This window comes from Eumetopias jubatus, unplaced genomic scaffold, assembly GCF_037043125.1.
Source record: "Eumetopias jubatus isolate StellerSeaLion01/CBP00866 unplaced genomic scaffold, mEumJub1_p1.0 scaffold_5, whole genome shotgun sequence".
In the NCBI taxonomy this organism is placed as follows: domain Eukaryota; kingdom Metazoa; phylum Chordata; class Mammalia; order Carnivora; family Otariidae; genus Eumetopias; species Eumetopias jubatus.
Window position 1 is genome coordinate 62129935 of NW_028274811.1, and position 27886 is coordinate 62157820.

Consider the following 27886-nt stretch of genomic DNA (forward strand, 5'->3'; position numbering starts at 1 on the left):
TCTATTTTTTTTTATTTTTTAAAGATTTTATTTATTTGAGAGAGAGAGAGTGTGTGAGAGAGAGTGCGCGAGTGGGGAGGGAGGGGCAGAGGGAGAAGGAGAAGCAGACTCCTCGCTGAGCAGAGAGCCCGATGTGGGGCTCGATCCCAGGACTCTGAGGTCATGACCTGAACTGAAGATAGCTGCTTAACCAACAGAGCCACCTAGGTGCCCGGTTGGTCTTTTTCTTATTGGTTTATTGGAACTACTAATACATTGGGGGAATTAAAACTATTTATATACTAACAAAATTAGTCCTTTTCTATGATATGGGCTATAAATCTGGTTTTCACATTTTGATATTTGTCTTTTAACTTTATGGTGTTAAGATTTTTTTTCCATGGAGTAGAAATTATCTAAATTTTATTATGACTGTGGGGTTTTTATCTGTTTTTAAAATACCTTTAAAATACATATATAAATATAAGTATGAAATTATATATGTATATTCCTGTGTTTTCATCTAGCACATTGATGGTATTGTTTTTCTCATTTAGGTCTTTATTCCTTGTTTTGTTGTAAGGTGAAAGGTATTCTGTGTAGATAACTTGAGTTTTGACTGAGAGGAGGGAGTGTTTTTTTTTTTTTTTTTCCCCATTAGTGGTGTCTGGGCTACAGGACCTGGACATTTCCTATTATTTCTCTTCTACAGTGACAGAGTGAAGCAACCTGCTTTGTTGTGGATGGGCAGTATGGAGTTCTGTTGGCTGAAGTGTAGTTGGACATGGCACAGTGACAGTTTAAAGTTATGAGATTAATGGCAGTTACAGAAGCTTGGGTCAAGGCTGGGCAAGTTGCCAGAAAGCAGGGTTTGAGGTGGTCGTGAAGACCACCTAAAAAGCAGTCTTGGTACTGTCAAGATGAGAATTTGCTCAAGCTGAGAATTCAGAGGCCAGTTCAGCATATGGAGAGCTCCAAGCGAGCCATGGTATTCCTGGAGGTTGGGAGTTGTTTGTGGCCATTTCTCCTGAGACAGCTACGGATTACTTGGCTGACTCTGTTCTCGGAGCTTAAAATGGCAACTTCAGTGAATTAAGTAAAGTAGTTCTCAACCCTGGCTCCTGCCTTAGAGTCTGCACTACAGGAAGATTGTGACTTCACTGGTCTGAGGGGGACCCCGGCTGGGGTGAGAAGCACTGTTTAGTGTAATCAATTTGCAATGCCTTTGAGTCAGAGGTTGCAGTGCACGTTGCCTCAGTGCTTCCTAGTGTGCACACAAATCATCTGGGATCCTGTTAATTACAGATTCTGATTCAGGGAGTCCGGGGTGTTGCTTGAAATTCTGCCTGTCTAACAAGCTCCCAGGTGACAAGGAGGCTACTGGTCCCCAGACCTATACTTGAATGGCTTCAGTTTGTTTTACTCAGTGTGCAAAGCGTGGACTTACACCACTCTGTGAGAGTCAGTAAACATGTTTCTGCCATGATCCGGACTCTGGCAGAATTGCTTAGTGTGGTAGAAAGAGCATTGGGTCAAGAGGTCTGCTTTCTACCTCCAGCACTTCCCCCATTTAGCTGTAAGACAAGTCTCTTAAAAGTACTTCAGTCCTTCACCCTCTTATCTCTAAAACGAGAGGGTTGAACTGGATAAATTGCAAGGTTCTCTTTGTTCCTACCTCTCCTGTTCTGGTCCAGGGTGTTTTCAGGGACCATGGAACAGGTTTTTATGTGGAACTAGACTCTGTAGTTAGGACCCTTTCTTCCCCAGAGCTGGGGGCCTAGGCCCTAATTTTGGATTGATTGGGGGAAATAAAACTAACACATGTTAAAAAATTAAAACTTTTTTTTTAAAGATTTTATTTATTTGAGAGAGAGAGAGAGAGCACAAGTGGGGGGAGGGACAGAGGGAGAGAGAAAAGCAGACTCCCCACTGAGTAGGCAGCCTGACATGGGGCTCAATCCCAGGACCCTGGGATCATGACCTAAGCTGAAGGCAGACACTTAACCGACTGAGCCACCCAGGCACCCTCCAAAATGAAAGAAAACTTAACGTTGAATTGTAAGCTATCATAAGTACAGAAAGAATGCAGGGAAGCTAGAGTTGAGTGTCTACCAGAAAAGTCAGTCAAGATTTGAGTCAATTATCATTTATTGGGCCAGATGGACTGTAGTGCTAGTTCAGGGGGCAGTTCTCATGCTTTTGTTTGCTTGTTTCTACAAAAACAACCTTCAAAACAGTGAAGAACAAAACATATTTTTCTGCCTTAAATTAAAACAGTGTAGGAGAAAGGCCTACTTTCATGGAAGTAAATGTTTGAAAGGAAGCTAAAATGCTATAAACTGTTTTTTTTCTATTTTTAATTTTTCAAGGCTAATCTTGACTGTTGAGAGATTGATACCAAAAAGAAAATTACCATGACCAGATAGAGGCTGAGTCAAAAACCCTTGTGCATTTCCCTATAGACACTAATAAGTAGCATCAGAAATTACCTAAAATAGAAATAAATTCCCTTAAATAGTAAGTAATATTAAAAATGACATATTTCTCTATCTTAATTCATTGGAAAAGAGATCAGATAATACATTTAGATTTTATAACATAGGTGCATAGGAATTTTGGACTTAACCTCTTGATGTCAAAGGAAGTGTATTTTGCCTTGTAATTAGGGTTTTACTAAACTATAGTTTGCCTTAAGAAGAGGTTGTATGATTAGCGCTCATGAAATAGAATAGTTACTCTTGTTTGATGAATCAGATTCAGTACACAGTTTAGTTCTAACTCTTCTCTGAATATCTTGAGGTCTTTTTTTTCCTCTATAGCTAGATTATTTTTAAATTGCAGACTGTTTTTACTTTTTGTCTCACAATCACCTACCTTTATGGCTTTACTATATTTGGCAAATCTATATAATCAGCTATTGATTATCTATTATAATGAGGGTAATCATATAATACAGTAGAAATCATGTAGTTTGTTTATTCATTCGAGTCAAACTATTTTATTGTTTAAGAGACTCTTTCTGTGATCATAGGAGGCTCATTCTCAACAGTAGGAAAATCTCATCTAGTTTTAAACTAATAACATAGATCATTTTATAGAAAGATTATTTTAGTTGCAAGTGACAGAAAACCCAATCCAAATTGGGTGAAGTCAAGAAAGGACTTTTTGGGGCCATGTAACTGTATTTGAGGGTGGAATTAGCTTTAGGTATGGTTGGTGTGAACAGTGTCATCAAGATCTGGTCTTTCTGCATCTCATGGCTTTGCTTTCCTCTGCACTGGCTTCATTCTCAGGTTCCATTTGATTACATGATGGCTGCCCAAACTGCCAAGGCTTTATCTTCCTGGTTCAAATCCAGTAGAAAAGAGAATATCCTCCCCCATCCCCTAATCCAAGTCCTGAACTGTGTTTCATTGGCCCTGAGTAGATTTTTTACCCTCCTGAGTCTCTCAGGCCAACAGGACTGATGCTCTTATGGGCCAGTTCAGAGTCTTGTGATCATTCCTGTAGTAGGAGGCCATGTCCACACTGATAGGGGGAAGGGAATGATTCCTTAGAGAAAATTGGCTACTGTTTCAGAAGAAGGGGAAATAGATACCTGATGTAAAAAGCAACAGCAACAACTACAATCCCTATATATATCTTTCTCAGTTTAAGCCAATATTAAAAGTTATTTATGTTGTCTAGACACAAAGACTTCAGTGGTTGAAGGCCCTCAGGTATGCTTTGCATTTGGATGATGCAGAGCTAGAATTTGAAACAATAATTTCATCTATAAAATGTATCGTATTGGGGTGCCTGGGTGGCTCAGTCAGTTGAGCGTGGGACTCTTGGTTTCTGCTTGGGTCATGTTCTGGATGTTGTGAGATTGAAACTCCCATGGGTTCCACTCTGGCACAGAGTCTGCTTGAGATTCTCTCCCTCCCCCTCTGCCCCTCTTCCTGCTCAAGCTCTTGCACTCTCTCTCTCAAATAAATAAATAAAATAAGATATTTTTAAAGGTGATAGTATTGGTTACCTGATAGCTTACGTTACAGGGAGGAAGAGTATTTAAATATTTAACAATCTGTGGCAGGGGCATCAACCAATCAGAATAAGTTGGGTCCAGCCAATAGAACTGGTACTGATCAGGACCAACCAGCAGGGTTCTTTGGTGAGTGCTGGTGGGATGTCAGCCCAGTTAACTGGGAGGCATTGTAAAGGTGCCACCAGAGTTCTTAGAAAATATAGTTCCTGTATTAGTTTCCTAGAGCTACCATAAGAAAGTACCATGAACTGAATGACTTAAAACAAATTTATTCTCTTCCAGTTCTGGAGGTTGGGAGTTGAAAATCAAGGTGTCTGTAGGGCCATGCTCCCTCTAAAGGCTCTAGAGAAGAACTTTTCTTTGCCTCTTCTAGCTTCTGGTGGTTGGTGGCCATTGTTGGCATTCTTTGTCTTATAGATGCACCACTTCAGTCTGTGCTTCTGTCTTCCCCTGGCCTTCTCCCTTGTGTGTTTGTGTCTCTGTAGCCAAATTTTCCTATTAAAAGGAAATTGCTTATATTGGATTCACGGTCTACCCTATTCCAGTATGACCTCATCTTCACTTTATTACATTTGCATAGACCCTGTTTCCCAAATAAGGTCACATTCACAGGTTCCAGGGGACATGAATTGTGAAGGGACATTATTCAACCCAGTACAGTTACCTAAAATCTGATGCTCTTACATAGTTGGCATGACACAATTTTTTTAAAGATTTATTTATTAATTTTAGAGAAAGAGTGAGCAGGAAGGAGGGGCTGAGGGAGAGGGAGAGAGAGTCTTAAGCAGATTCCACGCTGAGCACAGAGCCTGACATGGGGCTTGGTCTCACCACCCCCAAGATCATGCCCTGAGCCGAAACCAGGAGTCAGACGCTTAAATGACTGTGCCACCCAGGTGCCCTGGCATGACACGAATTAAAAAAAAATAAATTCAATATTAAATCACTCACAAACACTATAAAATTTTTCTTTTCTTATTGTGTAGTTAAAAACTGAATTTTTGAATCTTAGTAAAATTAAGTGAATTATGAATGGTTTTAGTTGGAATGCTATCCTGTACTTTTGTTACTGCATCAGATTAAATAATCACATTTCCTTAGTTGTAACTATTTAAATTCTGTTAAAATTTGAGTGTGACAATTTTGTGGAGAATTAATAATATTCATTAATATGTGAGTATGTGTATGAGGAAGTATTATATTTTTATACATGACTTTATTGAATTCAACCAAGTTTTGCTTTTTAAAAAAATGGAACTGACCATAATTAGATAAACTTAAGTGTGTTTAAGAGCAAGTATAGGAAAGAGGTGAGAAATACAACTGGTGAAAGGCTTGGAAATCATGTCTTCTATGGAACGTGTGCAAATGGTGCTAATTGTCTTCAAATTTATGAAGAATGGTTTTGTGGAAGAGTTTAGACTCTGGAGGGCAGAACTAAAACCAGTGAGTTAACGTTAAAGAGAAACATTTCAGTGCAATATAAGATAATATTTTCTCATTGAACTATGTACCATGTACCAAAATGGAGGTGGTGGTCATATAAAGGAGTAAAGCAAAGGTTCCTGGAAGTGCTTAGGCAGGTGCTGCACAGTTACCCCCATGTGATGTTGTAATGGAGATCTTGCCTTGAACAAGAAGTTAAAATGGAAGGTCCCTTTTAGCTTCAGGATCTGTTGCAAGTCCTCTTTAAATCTCTCTTTCTATATAGGCCATGAAATCAATATTAATATGTGACAAAGTATTTCTATAAGTTTAAATGCTTCTTTTTTTTTTAAGTTTTTTTTTATTTATTCATTCAAGACACAGAGATACAGAGAGAGAGAGAGAATATGAGCAGGGGGAGGAGCAGAGGGAGAGGGAGAAGCAGGCCCCCCGCTGAGCAGGGAGCCCGATGCGGGGCTCGATCCCAGGACCCTGGGATCATGACCTGAGCCAAAGGCAGACGCTTAATGACTGAGCCACCCAGGCATCCCAGTTTAAATGCTTCTTAACAGCTGCAAACCTGAGGTTTTGCTCCATGACTTATGTGCTATGAACTGCTTGGAAGAAAAAGGAAGGGGGATGCCTAAGAGAAGGGGAGACATCATTAATAAGTAAGAAAGGTAGGGAATTAAAACTGCTATTCAATGAGTACCTACTATGTGCAGGGTTTATCGGATGAGTTTCTCTATCCATATTATATCTCATATCATTTAATATACTTAGTTTTTTATTACTCAGATTGAAATTTATGAGAAACCGTAGTTCTTAATATGATGAATTCTAAAAATAATTGGCATTTTCTTATGTATTCTTTATGTGGAACACAGGATTGTTCTGAAGGCTACATGTGCAAAACACATTTTCAAATTAAACCTGGGACAGTGGTGTCACATCCGGGAACATCTGCCCATGTACAGACATGTCTTCCCATGGAGGTAAGTGGTTTACTCTATCATATTCTCCTTTTCAGTCTTTGTGAAGTATAAATGAAGCAATTTAAATCTGTTAAATATATATTTGAAAAAAATGACTGACATTGGATCCTGGGCCTGCTCTAGGGGGAGAATTGAACATCATTGGTTAGGGGGTATTTTCTTCTATAATATTGAAAGCAGGAATTGTGGTAAAGCTAAGATCCACTCTGAGTCAATACAGACTGTGGATCTGAAGACCACCGATGCCTTCTATTGCCTGTTGATTTTTCTCCAGTGAAATCCTCCCAGGACAACACAGACCTGTCCCTCAGCTGATTAATACATGGCTGGAGACCTCTGCCTAGTCTGTCTGCCTTTAACTGTTTTTTCCTATGCTCTTTAAAATATGCTGGATCTGGGTCTCATTCCTTAGGGGACTTTAACCTTGACTTGAAAATCTTGGTAAATTAAATTTTAATAAGGTGATAATGGCTTAGTGGTTTTCTGGGATACTTTCAATTTTATTTTTATCAAAATGCAAATAGCCTTCTTGTATTGTTATTGTTAGTAAGGAAATTTTTAATATATCCATGGCAAAAGTAAACAATAAAGACATATATAAAGAGTAAAAAAACTCCCATATGTCCTTTAACTGGAGATAGCCACTTTTAATATTTTAGTAAATGTCCTTCTACACATTTTCTATCATATAGACACATATTTTTCTTTTTTTGCAATGAACAAGTCATATATCATGGAGATCTTTCATGTCAGCAAATGTAGAATTCCATAGTTCTTTTTAAATGGCTTCATTGCATTCCACCCTATGGATATAATCACCATAATTTTGTAGAGCCCATTCTGAAGTAAAATACTTGAATTCTAAAATAGAATTCGTGGAGATCTAATTGTTTCAACACAAAGGAAGAAAATACTAATGCTTGGAATTCTGAGCATCCTGGTAAATGGGAGAGGACACTTTTCTTGTGAAGGAAGAGCCCTTTCTCAGGACCTGTTAAATCAGTCCCATTTGGCAGTCCAGCATTAGCTGCCCCCCATATATGACACTGGCCTAGAAGTAACTCTTGCCAATGTAAATTCAGTTTGCAAGTTATTCTTGAGGGTATTGTGTTTGGTAATAAGCTAAGTGCCCCTGGGTAGGCACTCAAATCCTGCTTACTGCTTCATAGTTCAAATAGCCAACATCAAATCTGAGGCCAAGGATGTCAGGAAGCTTTTCAATTCATTATATATTAACTTAAAATATGCACATGAAAATGGTGATTTAAAAGATGAATTACCAATTTATGCCTAACAAGTTGGCAGAGATTGAAAAGCACTAAAAAGTGGTGTTGACAGTGTGAGGGAACTGACACTTTTTGGTTGATGTTTTAACTTTACACAGTGTAAAGATGGGCACATACTATGAACAATTTATTCCAAGTCTAGGAATTAACCTCATAAAATAGAAATCTCTTCAACATTTTTCGTTTTAAACATTTTCTAAAAAATTTCAAACATGAAAAAGTTGCAAAAATTTTGAAGTCAATATCCATATACTCATCACCTAGATTCTACCATTAACATTTGCTGTGTTTGCTTTATTATATGTCTGTCCTTCTACTCATCTATCAGTACATCTTATTTTTTGATTTAATACTTTTACCTCAAAGTAGATTGCAGACAAATACTCATAGAATAATTAGAAGTATACACAGATTTACCTGCAAGTACATTCATCTCAACATTATTTATACTAGGAAGAAATGGGAACTACTGAAGTGTATAACAATAATGGATTGGTTAATTATGGCATATCTCTATGATGGCATTTTTGATTCCGTAGGTCTGGAATAGGACCTGAGAGTTTGCAGTTCTAACAAGTTTCCGAACACTGCTGCTGCTGCTGGTCCAGGGATCACATTTTGAGAACCAGTGCATTGCTCCGTGATAGAATGCTTAGCATATTTGAGATTCTGTACAGCTGAGATAGTTAATATGATATATGACAGAGTCGATATTACAATAATCTTGGTGGGATGAAAGATGTCTCAGGTTGGGTTTGCCAGAAGCAGAGCCTGAAATGGAGTTGCCTGTTCAAGTGATTTGTTATGGATGAGCTCTTAGAAGAAAGAGAGTGACAAGCAGAATAAGACAAGGGATAAAAGCTAAGGAAGAACGTGGTTTCCTCTAGAAACGAACTTGGGTCTGATCCCATGGGAAGCTCTGGAGCACAAACTATACCCAGAATTAGTTCCACTTTGTGTCATTGGGATGGGTCTTTTGTACTCTGTGATAGTTATTAGCTTGTCATTCAGTCATTGGATGAAGTGGAGGTGAACATAATTTCCCAAGCCAGGTGGCTCCAGTGTTACTGAGTAATTCTTCTGTGTGTTGTTATCAGCTAACAGTCAAAACAGCTAAGTGGAGATGGGTGCACTGGTCTGAAGGGGAGCTAGAATGGGCATCAACAGTGTCCACTACCAAAGAATAATGTGAAACCAACAAAACGGGATCTATAGGAAAAATATATATTTAAGTTCTGTATTTATTTATTTATTTATTTATTTATTTATTTAAATGGAGAGGCAGGCTCACTCTCTTTTTTTTTTTAAGATTTTATTTATTTGACAGAGAGAGAGATAGTGAGAGCAGGAACACAAGCATGGGGAGTGGGAGAGGCAGAAGCAGGCTTCCCGCGGAGCAGGGAGCCTGATGCGGGGCTCGATCCCAGGACCCTGGGATCATGACCTGAGACAAAGGCAGACGCTTAACGACTGAGCCACCCAGGTGCCCGTAAGTTCTGTATTTAGATGCAAGGAGGGAGACAATGCTGTTTTGGAAAATGTGTTTATTTTTCAAAGAAATTTTTCATAGAAGTATGCCATTATGTTAACATGTATTTTAAATGAACTAATAAATATACTTTTATAAATTTTAGTTTTAATTGCTAATACAGTGAATGTCAGTAGATAAACTCTATTAAACAGAAGCTCATTGGGATCTTCAATGAGTTTTAAATGTGAAAACGGGTCCTGAGGCCAAAAAGTTTGAGAACCATTGATCTAAATCAAGGGAATATTACATTATTACATGTGAAGAACACTGATAACTAGAATATATAATAAACACACAAGTAAGAGTTGAAAAATCATAATAAATAGAATATTTATTATAAGTAGAATTCATTCATGCCGAGAAGCATCCCAGGGGCCATAGATGGGCTTGCATACATTGCTATGAGGAATATTTGGAGGCTCTGGAGATGTTAAACTGGAAGTGAAGACCTAGGAAAAGTTGGTTGTCTTCAGATACCTAGAAGCCTGTTCTGTGGAAGAGAGAATAATAAGGTTACTTTGTTTTTGAGGATAAAACCAGTTTGTGTTTGGAAATTATTCTAGATAATTCTCTCTAATGTTTAGTGTTGCCTACAGTGAAGTTGGTCACCTTGCAAAGTTATATGCTACCTCCCCTTTCATGATGATGTTCATCAACAGAGTGAATACAGAGAGTGGTCATTTACTGAAATGCTTGGATGCTTAAAACACAAGGCAGATGATGAGTGAGTGAAATGGGCTGATGGGAAGTGCAGTGGAGAAGTGGAGAAGGCACGGCTCATCCAATAGGGCAGCAGACATGCAGGTCCATGTGGATTTTAAAGATGAGGCACAGATCTGGATTTTTGTGCATTGGCTTAATTAAAACAAAACAAAACAAAAACTGTGGAGGTCATGTAGACCATAGTTATGGGCTGCAGATTGTCCTTAGGCCACCACCCTGTAACCTAGCCTCTATTATTAAAGAAAGGAGTCCTGCATTGTATAGAAGACTAACCTAGGGGACCTCTGAATCCTCTTTTGAATTTAAAGCCCAAAAAGTTCCATATCTCTGCATTTCCAATTTAAAGATATTCTGCTAATAGTTGTTTCAGTTTTGTTTTCTTTTAAATGTGGCCATGTATAATGTGGGATATCAGCTCACTTCCTTGTTCTAACCAGAATCAGCCTTCTTGATTGTAGAAAGATAGCTGGATTCACGATTTTTATGACTGTAATATTATCTACAATGGTATGTTATAATCACAGGGTATTTATTTATTTATTTTCAATTATTTTTATTTATTTATTTATTTATTTATTTGAGAGAGAGAGAATGAGAGATAGAGAGCACGAGAGGGAAGAGGGTCAGAGGGAGAAGCAGACGCCCTGCTGAGCAGGGAGCCCGATGTGGGACTCGATTGCGGGACTCCAGGATCATGACCTGAGTCGAAGGCAGTCGCTTAACCAGCTGAGCCACCCAGGCGCCCCTCAATTATTTATTTTTAAAAGATTTTATTTATTCACTTGAGAGAGAGAGTGCACATGCACAAGCAGGGGGAGCAGCAAGCAGAGGGAGAGGGAGAAGCAGTCTCCCTGCTGAGCAGGGAGCCCAAAGCAGGGCTCCATCCCAGGGCCCTAGGATCATGACCTGAGCCGAAGACAGACACTTAACCGACTGGGCTACCCAGACACCCCGGTCACAAGATTTTAAAAATCAAAGCAAAATATAATGGAATATATAAGTGAAGTAATTTGTGAGAATCATAATCTATACCTTCTTTGAATTTTTAACATAGAATTCAAAATGACAGTTAAAAGAATGAGATGATATTCAGAAATCTAAATTTATTGCAGTGTTCTTTAGTACTGGTTTGGGGGAACAGGAATTCTTATAGTTTAATCATATTAGATAACACATTTATTGAGAGTAGTTAATATGATTTGCTTATGACATTTCTGAGTTAGCAAAATTACAACCAAGACACTGGCAGTTTTTGGACAAGATATTTTCTTTAGCAGTGACTGAAAGAAATCCATTGCCTCAATTTAAAATCTTTGATATGAATGACTGTTTTCACCAGGACCCAACATAATCAACTCTGGTCCTTGAAATATCTTATATAACACTTATTTCCGTAAATGTATATTGGTATAATACTTCACTTTATCACCTTATGATTTTTTGGATTTACCTGAATACTTTTCTTAGATAAATTAAGATTTGATCATTTATTTAACAATAGTAAAAACATTTAATAATTGGTCTGCTTTAACAAATATGAGTTTATTGCAAAAGTCCTTATTGAAGCCTTATTTATATAAATTAAATAATTTAAGAATGGAAGTGGGAATACAAGCTGTATATCTCAATTAGACAAATATTTGATGAAAATTTGTCATTATTAACCTTTAAAATGATATGTGTATATTATTGCAAAATAACTGCTAAACCTTAAAAATATTTTGTAAGATTCTAGATTAACTCATTGGCTAATAAAGACTACAGTGACTAGTGTGGAGAAACAAGGTGATAGTTTTCTATCATGTATAGCATTAAACCACTCTTAATAAAAGGAAACAGTGAGATGAATATTCAACATGAGTACTGTCTGTTAATAATCAGTAGTAAAAATGATTAGTGCATGCTTTGAAGAGGAAAATATCTGAGAAATTCTTTCCTATAGAAAGAACTGTCTGGCTGACATTGCTTTGCATTTTCGTTTTATCTCTGACTTCTTCATTTATGAAATTCTGAATCATTTTCATAGACTGGAGATGCCCAGATTTTGCCCTTTGATTAATTCATTTCAGATACCTATATATATTTATTTTAAGTTGGTCAATTATTTTTTATATTATTGAAGTTTGGATTCTTCTAAAGTTAGATTGCTAAAGTTCCATCTCTGCCTCTTGAAGAAGTGTATCAGAGATGGGTGTGGAGCGTATTTTATTTATTCATTTACTATCTTCATTACTTTAGAGCCTCAGGTTGTACCTTCAGATTACATTTTTTAAAACTATGAAAATGACAGAGTCATAAAAATAGCAATAGTATGCTACTGGAAAAAGGATTTTTTGTCCTAGGGCCTTGTAGTTCACTAACTGGCTCTTTCCTTAGTCCAGGACAGGTAGAATATTATAGAGAGCCCCCACAAAACAACCTATCATAAATTCCCTGAAGCTTAAAGCCGAGAATCAGTAACTGGAGGTGATCTCAATAGCCAAAAGAACATATTCAAGAGAATGATGATCTTCTGAGGTAACCAGGTCTTCAGATATACTCATTAGCCCTAAGGATTTTATTAAGTGGCTTCTAGGATGAGTTCTATTTTGTATGTCCAAAATAGACTCCTATGTCAGAATATTGTAGAGTTGTTTTTGTTTTTGTTTTTTTAGTAATGGAATAAATGACAAGCCACAGTTCTCAGTTAGTGTTAACAGTTTCTCTGTAAAGCAACTGCTATTTTTAGACTAAAGTATAAACATGTTGGTAAATGTAAATGAGTAATAAGCATGATTTTCCCCAGTATTTGAAAATGTAATTATTAAAGCATTGTTAAAATGCTAGAAGTCTTTTATATTTAATGTGTGTAGACGCAAATGGAAGCATGTGTAGTAGTCACTCAGTATTTATTGCTATGATGAATCTAATGTTGATAGATAAATGAGTTTTAAAAGAAAATAACTATTAATACAGCAGACCCAATCCCACTTCTGTGTTTTTCTTGAGGTATTTTGAAAAAGTTAAAAGACAAAGCAAGTCATTGTTTTATTTAATTTAGAGTGTAAATATATGCCATAGAGTGAGGTGGTATTTGAGAGTGGAGAGTATAGGACATTCTCAAAACCAATCAGGACTGATTAGGATTTGCAACTCTAGTAAAATTGTGGATTATTGCACTAGATATAGTATTTTTATGCAAATTATATTTCTTTACCATATGACAGAAGTGTTAACTTATTCTTAGAACTCATCAGAAACTACATATAAAGATGTAGCACTAAAACTGTTCGATCTAATGAAATCTTAGTGGTATTAAAGCAACTTAGTGTTCTTTTGTGAAGCCAGGGACTCTTACAGGGAAATGTTTCACATTCTCCTGACTCTTCTTTTTTCTCTAGGCCTTTGGTACCTGAATAAATATCACTTTGCAAAATTCAGAGAGTGTATTAGGTTCATTGAGAACCTATAACCTAAATGGCTTCTTTAGGTTACTTCTACATTTGAAATTCTCTGTGCTCTGTTCTCCTTGGCAGAGCAAAGAGAGAATCTGGTTTTTTTTTGAGAGAAATCAAGTTGAATCAATTCAGGTAGATAACTAATTCCTTTTCTATTTATCAAGCTAGTAAAAAAGCTTTCATAAAGACACCTAATATAGTCATTGTATTTTAACTCAGCAGCACATTATATCAGAAAGTTTCCTTTATGTACAGTTCTAATATTGAGGGTTTTTTTTTAAATCAAAAGTAAGATTATTTCTAGCCATAGATGTGTACTTGAGAGAATACTGAACTGGTATTTCTGTATAAAAATCTGACAGGCTTTCAATCTGGAATGCGTATGTTCATTTGTAAAGGTCTAACAAGAACCATTTGTTTCTGAGGAAGGACACTTAATGTATTACTTTAATTGTTCTAATTACATGTTCCTCCCATTTCTTTTAATGAGTTTGAGATGCTTTTCATGAAATAGCTTAAAAATATATACTTAATGGATTGATAGAGAGTTTCAAACTTTATGTGGGTCTTTTTTCATGGAGAATTTCTGAGCAGGATATCTTGATTTTATAATCGAATCTAAAATAAATGAAAGTGAAACCATTATTTTGTACTTCTTTCTCCCCCTTTGATTTTTTTTTTTTTTGAAATCAGTGGAAACGCCATGTGTGTAAAGGGATACATTGTCTAAATCTTAGTTAAATTAAAAAGGTTAATTAAAAAAAAACATTTTCTGGAGTGAAAGGAATATGCATTAGCATAATTTCCTATGCAGGGCTCAAAAACTGTTGTCATATACTCTAAAGAAATTGAATGTTACAATGGAAATGTGTGATCTCATGGTGAACTATAATCTTCAGATGTTTAGAGGGTTGTTTTCTAGGTAGCTTGAAAGAAATTAGTTGCTTGTATGGATTTTTTTTAACTGTCAGATAAAGATGAACTATTGTATAGAATATTATTTTACTACAGAACCATTGCTTAGAACTAGGGACATACATGTAAATTGCTACTTACTAATAGGACTCTATAGCCTCCAATATTTCTTCCACTAATACCTGAAGTGCCTACTATTAAAGGGCCTTTATTAAAAATGCAGATGGATTATTTTGTAGGGAGAGAACAAAACATTTTCAAATTGGATTAGTGGTTCTGAACCTTACTATGGATCCGGTTAGATTACTCTGATCACCACTGTGTTCTTAGAAGCATCTAGCCCAGTGCCTGGCATATAAATGCCAAAAACTAATATAGTCTATATTTTGATTTTTGTGGATTGAACTATCTAGAATTTCCTGTCTCCTAATATACTGCCAACTTAACTAAAAGTCAGCAATGTCAGAATAAATATTTTATCATTATTAACTTATTGTCTCTTTATTAAGTGGTACTTAGAGAATGAAGTGCCAGGAATATTTGTTAAAGTTTATTTCTGAATTTCTGTGCCTAAGGGTGAATAATAGTCTTACTTTAAAGTTGGACTGTGTTAAAGGTTTTCAAAGTGAAAAGCTAAGGGGAAAAAACTCTAAGAGTAAGGCGTCAAAGTGTTTTTAATAGTTATTGTTTTTGATTGCGTAAATGCGGTATGGGAACTTCATTACGTTTTCCCATATGGTGCTTGCAGATTTACTGTTTTAGAGGTATTCTTTGCTCTTAGCACATTATTAGTCTTTTGTATTTGTGCTAAGCATTGAGAAGTCACATCTAGTTCTAGCTGACCCCAAAGAGTACAGGTTTGTTTCAGCTATAGCTTAGAATGGGTTGGAAGGAGTAGGAAGGCTGTCAAGCTGGCAGTGTTACATAGAGAACATCCAGGTGGGTGCCTGAAGAATGCCTTCTTTGGCGGGTGGGTCAGAGGGTACAGCAGCCTGGCTGATTAAATGTGATCTCTACGCTCTCGTTGCTTGTCCCGCACTTATTTTGAAGGAAAAGAAAAGTAGTTGTGATTTGAAAGTGGTGCCTCTTGGATGAGATAGTTAACATAATCACTGACTAATCGGAAGTGACATGATTAATGCTTTTTTCCCAATAATTATTTATGAAATAGTTCACCCTCAGCCTCCCTGTGGGTTTGTTAGATGTGAAACAAAAGGGAAAAAATATATGATGATCTCAAACTATGAAATTTTCCTGTTTATAAACCTCCTTATTTTCAACTGTATTACACTTTTCTCCCTCTGAATGTACACTCTGCTCTGTACACTCTTTTGTCTCAAGACCTTCAAAGATACCAGTCCCTTTTTTTATTTCTCTTGCTTTCTTTCTTAGTCTTGACCTTGCCATCCCAGTGATGTCCACAGCACCTAAGTTCCATGGTCCCAAACCTTTATGCCATCCTTAGGTTGCCACTTCTTAGTCCTCTTCTATAATCCTGTCTCACCTCTTTCCTTCACGACCTGATTTCTTGAATAAGTAATCTATAATACCTTCCCTCTTGTCACTCCTTTCAACTTCAACTCTTTCTCTCTTGACTTCTATCAAAATCAAGCTGTGGAAATTGATTTCTTCTAAGTTACTAGTTACCTTGTAATCACCACGTCTAGTGTGACCACGTTGCAACATTTGACATGATTGACTAAGCCCTTTCTTCTTAAATTCTCTCTCCTTTTTGTCTCTGGGATGCTGGTGACAAAGGATTATTTTTATTCTCTCTAACAGGTTATTTTCACTATTATTCTGTGGTTACTATCTTCCCTAAATCAGAGTCAATGGGGGAATATTGAAGGTCACCTCATGCAAACAAAGATGAATCCTGAGGGCAAGGGTGGGGCTGGAAATGAGAAACCATATCAGTAGTCATGACTATAGAGCTAATCAGGATCTTGGGCAATTACCTCAAATAAAGCTGAAGTGCCCATAGCCTTTCAGTTTGACAGCTGGCATTCTGACAAGTCAGCTTGACTTAAAAACACATGGTTGGAATCTGGCAGCGAGAAACTTGAGGGCTGGGATTCCATCTGTCCCTCTGTCCCTCTGGCTGCCTTATGAACCCACAGACCAATCTCTGTTTCTATGCTGACTCTCAATACTTAGGAAAGAGGCTGTACCATATGCTGGACATTCTTGAAGTATGATTCTAACTTCCAAAAATGTTTTTCCAAATCATACTCTTTTGGTGACACAAGGTGTTGGAATTAACCTGCCAGGAGGACTCTTTTTTTTTTTTTTTTTACCAGTTATTACATCTTGGGTTCTTGGGAATGGCTGTAGGAGATCTACATGGTGGTAAGTATAGAAGGTAGTGGTGGGAAGCAAGAGGGGCTCTGCACTAAAAGTAATTTTGGATGGAACGTGGGAGTGTTAAGACTTTAGATTGGTTTGAGAAGTAGTTAGAGTTTTTAGCATGGTTTGTTTAAATCTCCCCTTCTGAGGAGTAGTAGGCTGTCCATGTTAGGGCATTAATCAGGTTGTTGGTATGTTGTTCGGGAAATCTGGGATTTCCATTCAAGTTAGTAAGGGGTACTGAGAATCAGAGAGTCAGAACCTATTAAGGAAAGCTGAGATTGAAATACCAGGAAGTGCAGTACAAACATTGACCCCCCCCCCCAAAGTGAAGGGATGACACCAATGATGGTGTCACGGGTTTGAAATTAGGCAGAGATGAGACTATACTGAGGTTAGGTGGTGAAAAAAGGGAGGACCTGAGTGACCGCCGCAACCAATTTGGAGTGGGCTGGATCTTCTTTGCATTTCATGGATGAATGGTTTTGAGTGTATCAGACAAGTTTGAGGGGTTAGGTAGAGTGGAGAGGTAGTGTGAATATGTGGGAAGGAGAATCAGATGAGGTCTATAATTTGAATGCTTTCTCTTAGCTCTCCTTGTTTTAGTCTCTTGCTTATTTGAGGGTATTTGGTGAGTCTTTCTGGATGTTCTACATCTGTTGCAGATATTGGTTGGTAGCTGGGGTTATTTATATCTTGCTCAGAGGTAATGAGAAGCAGCTGAGTGGAAGCTGTGGCGTCTAGTGTTAGCTCCCCTAATCAAATGCTGGCTCCTTGAGTGCAGGATTCATAGCTTACTTATTTTATAGCACTTCTCAGGGACTCATTTTGAATGAGGGGTATACCAGAAGTATTATAAAGAAAAATCTATGGAAAGTTTTATTCTATAGAAAATTTTTTTGTGAAAATATGCAGTGTGGCATTATTGCTGTATGATAGGCATTTTATGAAATAATGAAGAAAAAACCAAGAATATGCTTGTCTGAAATCTGTTGTTTATAGAAGCTCCAAGGTATATTAACATGAAATTTCAGTTGCCATTTATCCCAAAGGACCAAAAATGTCCTATTTGACAGAAGATCTTTTTTTTTTTTTTTTTTTTTAGGTTTATACAGTTTCCACACTGGAGCTTTTACATATGATTGGTAGTTCAGTGTTTTTAAAAATAATAAACAAATGAATGTTTCAGGAAACCTGTGATAGATTGAATCAGGTGGAACTGATTTAATGTTATGGATAATTACATAATTAGTGCTGTAAAAAATAAACCATACTATCTGCTTGATGGACTGGAGCTGCTCTGAAGGAGGTGTGTAATTATACAATCAGCATCCTCCTCCTATACTGATTCTAGGTAATCCTTTTTCTGTCTTGTCTGAGAAGGGACTTCCTGTCTTGTGTTTCCTGATGTTATTTAAGTGAACAAAGCTGAACATTGAATAGTTTCCAGTCCCTTGATAAGTCTCTCCATGTTCTGTTTCTGTGTGAGAGTTATCCTCTGAGACCAGTGGCATTCCAACTTTTTGATATAAACCCACAACAAGACATACATTTTACAGCAGGACCCAGTACACTCCACATACACATACTTGAAACTAAGGTTTATGAAATGATTTGTTTTTATATACCCTGCTTTACTAATCTATTCTGCTGTATTTAATTTTTTTTTTAAATGCTGGTCGAGGCCCACCACTTGATTTCAGAACCTGCTAATATGACTCTCATTTGGAAAATACTACTTAGACTTTTGGTGATTGCTAATGTTAGTTGAAAGGATTCTGACAGTAGTGTAATGAGGCTGCCATGGGCTTTGGGTAGCAGGTGGCGTAGCATGGTTGATAGAGCAAGGGCTTTGGAGTTGGGCAAATTTGGTTTTAAATCCCAACTTTCCTTCATTTTAACTGTATACTTTGAACCTTCTTGAGTCTCAAATCCCTCATCTGTAAACCTGGGCCCCAAATACTTAAGGGAGTCAGGAGGTGGGGAATCAGAGGCTGTGCCTAAGTGGGGTTGATGTGTGCATTAAATGATATCATGGAAGAAACACCTGGCCAGTGCTGGGAAAGTAAAACACATATTGCGGGCAGTGCTTCATAACGTTTATATTCCTTTCCCCACTCTTTTTCAACATCAGACACGTCCACAGTTGAAGGGTGTGGAAACAATCCCTGCCTCACAGGGTGGTTTATGAGGATCAGATAGGATGATGGGGACAAGGATAACAAATGTTAATTTTTATTAGTGCCACTTAAGGCAGCTTTACGGTTTCAGAGTAAATGTGTGCAAGGCGGATCGAGTCCTACAATGGTTAATTGACAATAGTGGAAAACAAAACTGGTTCTGAAATTCTGTGTTGTGACTGTTAGCAGCAAGAATTGTTTTGAGATACAGTGGTGTTGCATGTTGATATTGGAGAGCTGCTACCAAAACTGCCAAAGGATGATTTATAACAGTGCCCGTTATAAATTGCTATATTTGGGTTGTTCCATTTTGCATTATATGTAGAATTTAAAGAAACTTTAAAATTATTCACTAAAGGATTTTGCTTCATTAAGACCTGGAAGATGAACATCAGAAAACAACTAATTACCTATTGTATAATATTTGTCAAGTTTTCTTTACCTTAACTGGAATACAGTATAATAATGTAATTGTGAGACTTAGAAAAAAAATGTAACCTCCATCTGACTGCGTGAAATCTTGGAGAGGGGAGAATTATCATTGTACAATTGTATGTTTTTTATAAAACCACCTCCTTTTCTTTCAATGTGTGGTAGTTCTTACTACTTCTGAAATAGTTCATGACTTTGAAGTGCTATTTCCTCGCTAGTTCCAATTTTTAACTTTCTTGCCTGGAAGGAAATTTCTCGGTTTTTATGCTGTCTGTGCTCCTCTCTTCCATGCATCTTTTCTCTGGGATTCTACTGATATTGTGATTATTTAGTGGTAACCTGGGCTGTGTTGGTCATGGGAAAGGATATAAATCAGCTAAGGCAAATATGAAGCAATGGCAGCTACAGAGCATCTTTTCCATCTCTTATTTTCCACGGTGTCCAGTCTCTGCTTACTCTGAAATTTTTAGGTATATGTTGACTGAGTGTACTTAATTTCTGTGCCTTTTCTATGTTTTCATCCCCTTACATCACGTTAAGAAATCCCCTAACGCTTGTGTTATGTTCAGCTCACACTTCCAGACATTCAGGAGAAAAGGCCTGGCTCCTTTAAGACAGAAGCACCTTTTTCTCTGCCAGAAAGCTCATTGTAAAACTGAAGGGCTTAACCAAAAAGGGCTTTAATGTAAATTGAATATTGATAAAGAAAGGAGGTTAATTGGCCTCAGTAACTTGGTTGCTAAGGAAGCATTTTCCTGATTGGGAGGAAACTCTCCTGGGTGTTGTGCATCTTGTTGTGGACCTAAGATGCTTTGTTTTATCTCTTGCTGTTTCTGAGTTGGAAGAGGAAAGAGCAGAAAGCTATCATAGGAATGAAAAGCTGTGGGAAGCAGATGGTTGCTCTCTCTTAGCTACAGAAAGAGAGCTAAATACTGACTAGCAACAAGCCAATGCCAGCAAGGACTCTTTGTTTAAGGCACATTTGGAAATACCATGAGGGCAAGATATAAAGAACTTGCATAGGAGAACATAGAGAGGTTGAACTAGGGTTTTTTCAGTTCCTGAAAACATGCAGGTGAGAGAAATTAAAGGACATTTGAGCAGATATCCAACAACCACATTAAATAATAAGGTTACATGTTTTCAGTGTGAGTGAGGTTATTAAGAGAAGTTATTCAGTTTATATTTAGTTTGCATTTTTAAGGTTTTATAGTATATGTTAAGTTTAGTAGATTTGGAATTTGTTAATCTATAATTATCTTAAAAAAGAATGTTTAGTTATAGATAATCTCTTTATGTTATCATATAGTTTATTGCTTAGTGTAATAAAAGTAAATTTGGAGTAAATTAAAAATTTTCAGGGAAATATTTTTTTTTTACCAAAACCAAAATGTCTTTGAATGTTGACTAATCCATATATGCTAAGCTCTCTAATTATCCTTTAAGTGATTTGTGAAATATTATCTCCACATACTAAATGATACTTCACTAACCTCAGGGAGTTAGTGCCTATATTTTAGTTAATTTCACCTTTTTTTCACTCACTGCTTTGTTCAACAAATACTTTTGAGTATCTGCTGAGCATCAGGTATTGCGTTAAAGGGTACCAAAAGAAATAAAGCACTCCTAGGAAGTAGTGACATACTTCTCAGGAGAGTTTGGAAAACAAAAATAGTTTTGCTGCCATTTTATGGTCGGTTTTAGCTTTTCTAGCTTTTTTTCATTGTTGACATTGAATATTATTATTTGTACTGAGTATTGTTATTTAGTTTTTTATGACACGTTTAAATTGTAAAATTCTTTTCAACAGTGTTATTTGGATTTTTTTTATAGACATAGGTCTAAAGAGTTAATTAGAAGTTCTTGGCTCTTCCTATGACCCTGGATGCGGTCATCCTTGATAACCTCTCTGGAATTTACCTGCTTTTCCTGGGCATATACTCTTATACTTTGAGTGTGATAGGAGGAAAAGAGGAAAAGCAAAATGTGGTGAACCTTTTGAGGGCCCTTGATTATAATAATATTCTCAGAGAAGCTAGTTTACCATGGAACTACTTATGTATAACCACAGGGCTTAGTAAATTTTTGCATGCTCATCAATGATGACTCCCACACTGCAAGGCCAGACAGCATGATCAAGTAGAACACATTGATAGAATAATAGAATAAATTGGACCCCTTCAATAGGATAGTAATAGAATAACATATTAAATATATGGAGAGTACTTAATAGTCTTCTTCCTTTTTAATGTGAAGGTACAGGTACTTTCTAATAGTTAAAAAAATTTGTGTGCGAAGTCCACATTTTCAGATTTATCTGCTCCCTAATTCTAATCTTGCTTCACAGTCTATTGGTTTAGGCTTCCTATATCCTTTTTAACTTGGATTGTCTTTCAAAGATGTGAGGTTTAGTTAATGAATGGTGTCTTCAGGAGAAAGGAGAGCAACAAATATAAAGTTTAGTGTTAAAAGGTAAATACTTTGTAGATTTTAAGCAAAATGATGAATAATGAGAGAGCACAATGAGAGAAACTGACATGCCAATATTTAGTGGCCCTTTGGTTGTCGCATTCATTTTAACTTAGTATTTATTACCTTGTAATAAGTGTAGTGTTTATTTTTTTTATAGTTGTGAGAGAGACTGCACTGAGCTGAGATTAAAAAATTTTTTTTTTTTTAGAACTCAACTGCTTCTATTAAGATGAAGCTCGGCTAGTAAACTCATTAAGTAAGGACCCTAGGCAGTTCTCTAGTGTTGAGACTGAAAGCACAGTATTGCAGACATCTTTGCATCACTGTCATGAATGACCTTGAAGGAAGCCAGCACTTCATAAAGCAAAATCCTCTCTGTGGCACTTTGTTCTGATTTGATTGATGCTTTAGAAAAGCTGTAAGATTTTCTTTTCTTTATAGTGTGGAGCCTATACTCCTTATACTTCATAGATTTTTGCACTTGTCTGGAGTATTTTGTTGGCAGGTTCTTATAGGTTCTGATCTTTCACTGACTGTAATACAAGTAAGCAGTGAAGACTCTCCTTTGATCAATTATTATTAGGGAGTGAGGTCTCGGTGCATTGGGATCATAGTTTTTACGAATAGAAAAATACTGAATTTCTAACTTGAGTGTAATACAGTCATTTTTCTTCCATCATAATCTTTCCAAGCATCTCAGTTGGTCGCAGGGTCTTTAATACTGACGTTTTATGATTTATATTATTCAAAGGATATACATTTCTGTCTAGCCGCCATCCACTTGCTTTCTTAGATTGATAATTCCCCTCCTTTTAGTTTTTACCTTAATGTTCAGTGAAGGTTTAGTGTACATTTTTATATCCAAAGAAGAGGACACCAGAAACCTTAGAAGATAAAATGATTATTTTACCTCTTTGGAGTTACTTGATCATCATCTCCTATGTAAGAAGTTGTAAGTAATGAATAATCATTCATTTGTCTGAGCACTGCTGGAGGAACATCAGGCTCTGGAAGGTGTGTAAAGGCTATATTGGGACCCTTGGGGCTAGGTGTTTAAGAGTTCCCATATACATTACCGTGAGGTGGAGCTAATATTGGGTGCAATCTGATGTATTGCTGAGACCATTATAGCCTTCTCCTCTCTACCAGGGAGCCCCGTCAGCCCGTGCCTCCAAACCTCAGTGCCTCACTTACCCCCTTTGGGATCTGAATTCACTATTCCTGACCTACTTCTTCTAACCTGACACTGAATTTTGCATCTTGATTGGCCCACCTTTCTGCTTTTCCTTATAATTGGTCCTCTATGAATCTCCAGTTATTTCTAACTGTACCCTTGCAATTCAATTCAAATTCCTGGGGTCGCTTCCTTTGTTTCGCAGTTTGGTTTGATGCGGTATGGTTCTATCTGAACTAAGCCAGTCATTCGGTTTTTTTGGATAGGCTTCCAGTCCTAATCATTAAACTTCTGTCTTATGAAAATAAAAGGGTAAAATCAGACTTTTTTTTTTCTAGGCTCCTTGGCCATAGCAATCCATATCTCCTGGAATTCAGTGAAGTGACTTTGTGAGAAATTTTGAAGAAGGTAGTAAAAATATGAGAAATGTAATTTAGGAACACCTAAATACCTGTTCTCTTAGATCTTCTCATTTGTTGAACCCAGAAATAGCTCAGTAAATAGGCACTTAGCCAGGCTGAGTTTTTTTCCTTCAATTATTTGATTAACGTCATGTCTCACGGGCAGCTTCATTTTGAAGACCCTCTTTGAACATCCTTCATTTATTCTAAATCTCTTATGTAATATATTTTCTGGCTGATGGACGTCTAGATTTTTCTCTTTTAGAAGGACACTGTGAATGCATTGAGACAAATAAAGTTTCAGCCTTTTATCTGGCTGTTAGTAACTTTTCATTCTTTTTTTAACCAAAATACTGAAATGATTAGAAATCCATTTACTTTCATGAAACAGAAGGCAAATCAGTAAGTCTGGAAGACTGAGGTTTTAGTAAACAGATATATTTATAATTTTTTCCATGTAGTCACAATCAAGGTTTTCTTCAAAACTGATTTTGTAAACTAGGTGTATAAACAGTTATAGCAGAAAATTTAAAATTATTAATGGCACACATAGAATATAGAATTGCAGTAGGTACTCACTAAATTTCGAAGAAACTGTTGCTCTATTAAGCTTGTAAAGTTACAATGGGTATTTACAAAATATGTTAAAAAATTCTTTTAGAAAAGGTTTTGTAGCTTTGTTCAAAAGCTATATTAAAGGACTATTGTATTTATTTCTAATTATTTCATATTTGGCCCTCAAATGCATTTAAGATGTCAAAATATTTTTATTTGTGACTTGATTGTTGGTTGATTACAGTATGCATTTTGGAGTAATAATGAATTAAAATTGGTACTATTGAATTAAAATAAAAGCTTACGAATTTTAAACAGATGTGACTGTGGATGTCACATAAAAAGTCTTCATTTAAAAAAATTTTAACTGGGTCAGTGGTGGATACAAGATGTTTGAATGAGTTTGAATGAGTTTTTCACCAAATGATCATTTCCCATCACTCATCAATTCAATTATAAACTTTTATTGAATAACTACTATGTATTACTTAGTAAAAAGAAAAAATAATTAAGATGTTGTTCCTACTTCCAAAAAATGTTTAAAAGCTACATATTTTAATAAACAGTTGAGTGGATTCTACAAAGAAAATATTTTCTGTTATGTTACTGTTATTTAAAGCCAATTATAATTTATAATATGAAATAATGGAATAAAATTAAAAGTTGCAATAAAATTAACAAAATAAAGCCATGAAAAGTAGCAATAGACAAATGAAATAGTAATAGCTTTAGGGATATAACTGAAATACAAAACATGTGTATATTATAATCCTGTTTTGCATGTGCCTGAGTGATTATGTTTTAAGTATATGTTTTGACTCTATATTGCTGCCTAAAAAGCCACTGCAAAATGTAGTGATTTTAAGTAACAGTCTGAGTCTAGAGTCATTTGATGTCTCAACTGGACTATATATCCAAGATGGCTTTTTCACTCACATGTTTTGACACCTTAATTCAGATGGCTGGAATTCTTGCTGCTGGCAGGACATCTCTTTCTTTCTACATGTCCTCCCTACGTGGCTAGCTTGGGCTTCCTCTAGCATGGATGTTTTAGGGTAGTTAGATTTCTTAGCTGGTGGCCTTCTTTCCCAGAACACAGAGTCCAAGAGACCCACATGGCACCAGAAGGGATTCTTACTAACTTAACCTTAGAAATCATGCCACATAAATTCTTTCACATTCTCTTGGTCAGAAATGAGTCTGAGGCCACCCAGCTTCAAAGGCAGGAAACCACACAGGGGCCTGTATACACTCAGAAGGCTTGGTTTATTGTGACAGGGAAGAGGAGGAAGAGGAAGGAGGAGCTACCACAATGTATAATATTTTTTCCTAAGTGTATTGTAATCATTTCAGCATAGACTTGATAAAATTTTTATCAGCATACTTCCAAAATTAAAATTCACACTAATTTTATAAGGAACGATATTTTATGGCCAAATTGTACATTCATCTGTAGGTTAGTAAGTGTTTTAGTTGCAATGAGAAAAATAAATCTTTCCAAAATATTGGCCTTAATCCTTTAATTTCAATTTATATTGAATATATAGTAGGTGTAGAGTATTGCCCAACTAGTTAGAGGAAAGATACTGGGAATTATATGACCCTGATATACAAGACCCAGCACTCAAGCAAATGTTAGTTTTTGAGACAAAGTCAACACATCCAAAGTCAAATAGCAACCCACAGCACTGACACAAATTTTCAAGAAAGGGAGAGAGAAACATGGTCTGAAATTATTTAGGAAACTTTGTAACAGAATTGAGACTACACTAACAACTGAAGAATGGGTGAAATTTTAGGTAAATGGAAAGTCCAAGGACAGTATAAACTTGAGTATGTAGAATCACTCTGTATTTTGAAAAGTGCTATGTAATAATGGAAATTGTTATTAATGGGACTTAGGAGATCCATCCCTTAATGAACAGAACAGATCCATGTAATGTATGACCAGATTGTGGAGAGCTTTTGTATTGACATCTGTTCTTTCTCCCTGTTCAGCACTTATTTTTCACTTCTCTGATTAGGTAATTTTGTTTTCCCTCAACTGATTCATTTGGTGAATATTTACTGAGCTCACACTATGTTTCAGAAACTGATATATTTTTTTAAGATTTTATTTATTTATTTGACAGAGAGAGAGCACAAGCAGGGGGGTAGGGGCAGAGGGAGAGAGAGAAATAGGCTCCTCTCTGACCAGGGAGCCCAACATGGGGGCTCGGTTCCAGGACCCTGGGATCATGACCTGAGCTGAAGGTAGACACTTAACCAGCTAAGCCACCCAGATGCCCCAGATACTGTTCTATATGCTGGAGATACAGTGGTGAATATCACTGTCAAAGCCTACCCCTTAGGAATCTTCCCTTATGTTCCCCAACTGGGAATTGTTTTGTTAAGACAGTGAATCAAAGTGTCCTGCCCTCCCCTGGCCTAGGGTAAGCATATGACTAACCTAATAGAGGCCCAAGGATGGAAAACGGATGGAGTTGACTCATTCTGACTGTGGTGCCTTGAGGAGTCTATTAGTTCTTTTCATCTACATCCTCAGAGCCAACATGGTTCCTATCTTTTTCCCAGGCATAGTTAAAGTTTTCCCTTAAATTCTAGTAACTAGCACCCATCCTTTCAATAAATCGCTTTTTGCTTTGTTTTGCTCCAGAGTCAGTTTCTATTGCTTGCACCCAGTGAGCAACAAGGCAGTATTGTATTCCTGTGTCTTTTCCTAAAGGACTTGAACTAAATTGTGTAATCAGTAAGGCACTCTTGGCAATTTTTGAACAGATTTATTTATTTATTTGTTTGTTTGTTTATTCATTTATTTATTTATTTAAAGTAAGCTCCACACGCAGCCCAGAGCCCAGTGCAGGGTTTGAACTCACTAACCTGAGATCAAGACCTGAGCTGAGATTAAGAGTCCAATGCCTAACTGACTGAGCTATGCAGGCACCCCACAGAGCTTTATTTTTAAGAAGGTTTGGAGATGTCTTGATAGGTTAGAACAGGGAAAGATTACAATTAGATTGACTATAAGAAGGCTGTTAAAATGCCCAAGTATATAGGAATAAAGGGGTGAATTATGCTGATTGCAGGAGTAAAAAGAAGTAATGGGGAAGAGCAGGGCTGGGATTAGCGTGAGGCAAGAGAGGTGTACTCACCTAGCATGCCTCCTTAAATTTTTTGCCCTACGTGCCTCTCTTACCTCATCCTAGACCTCACCCTGGGGATGATTTATTTAGAGGAAATATTGACGGTCTTGATGACTGATTAGCCATAGGGAATAATCATAGTCATAACTATACCTGTTACTATGTGCAGATACTGTTTCTAAGCACTCTACCTTTAACTCAAAGATACTGTGTGGGGTCAATTTTACTATCTCCATTTTACTGTTGAGTAACCTGAAGGAAGCTCAGTGAAAGGTCTAGGTCACCTAGGTAACGAGGGAAAGAACTGCGGTATAAGAAAAAGGGATTGAAAAATGAGAGTTCTACTAAACATGTGAGGAGGAATTAGTGCCAGTTCTATACAAGCTCTTTCAGAAAATGTAAGAGGGAACACTTCCTAGTTCATTTTATGAAGTTAGTATTATACTGTTACCAAAATCAAAATATCCCTTATGAAAATAGTTGTAAAAATCCTGAATTAATATTAACAAATAGAATTCAGCAATATAAAAAGTTGTACACCATGACGAAATGTGGTTGGTCCTACAGATGCAAGAGTAGTTCAACTATTTGAAAAATAAACCAATATAATTCACTATATTAACTGGTTGAAGAAGAAAAATGACATCATATTATTCAACACAAAAAAAGCACTTGTTCATGATACAAACTGACAAAAAGGAACAGGAGGAAACTTCCTTTTCTTGATAAAATGTGTAGTTAGTATTCTATTTAATGGTGAAAGATCAAATGCTTTCCCCCTAAAACTGGGAATGAGACAAGATTGTCTCCTCTCACCATTCTTATTCAAATAGTGATAGAAGTTCCAGCCAGTGCAATAAGGCAG

At 36.6% G+C, this 27886-nt stretch overlaps 1 protein-coding gene across 12 annotated transcripts in view; it reads left to right on the forward strand.

The window, feature by feature from the left end:
- Positions 1-27886, forward strand: part of ATG10 (autophagy related 10) — a 238270-nt gene that overhangs the window by 51530 nt on the left and 158854 nt on the right. For all 12 annotated transcript variants that reach the window (XR_015768186.1, XR_015768185.1, XM_088023380.1 and 9 more), the window contains exon 3: positions 6319-6426. Coding sequence is in view for 10 of the 12 variants with exons in the window: in XM_088023380.1 (XP_087879506.1) it covers positions 6319-6426 (108 nt within the window). In the remaining 2 variants the exon portion in view is untranslated. The remainder of the gene's footprint in view (positions 1-6318; positions 6427-27886) is intronic.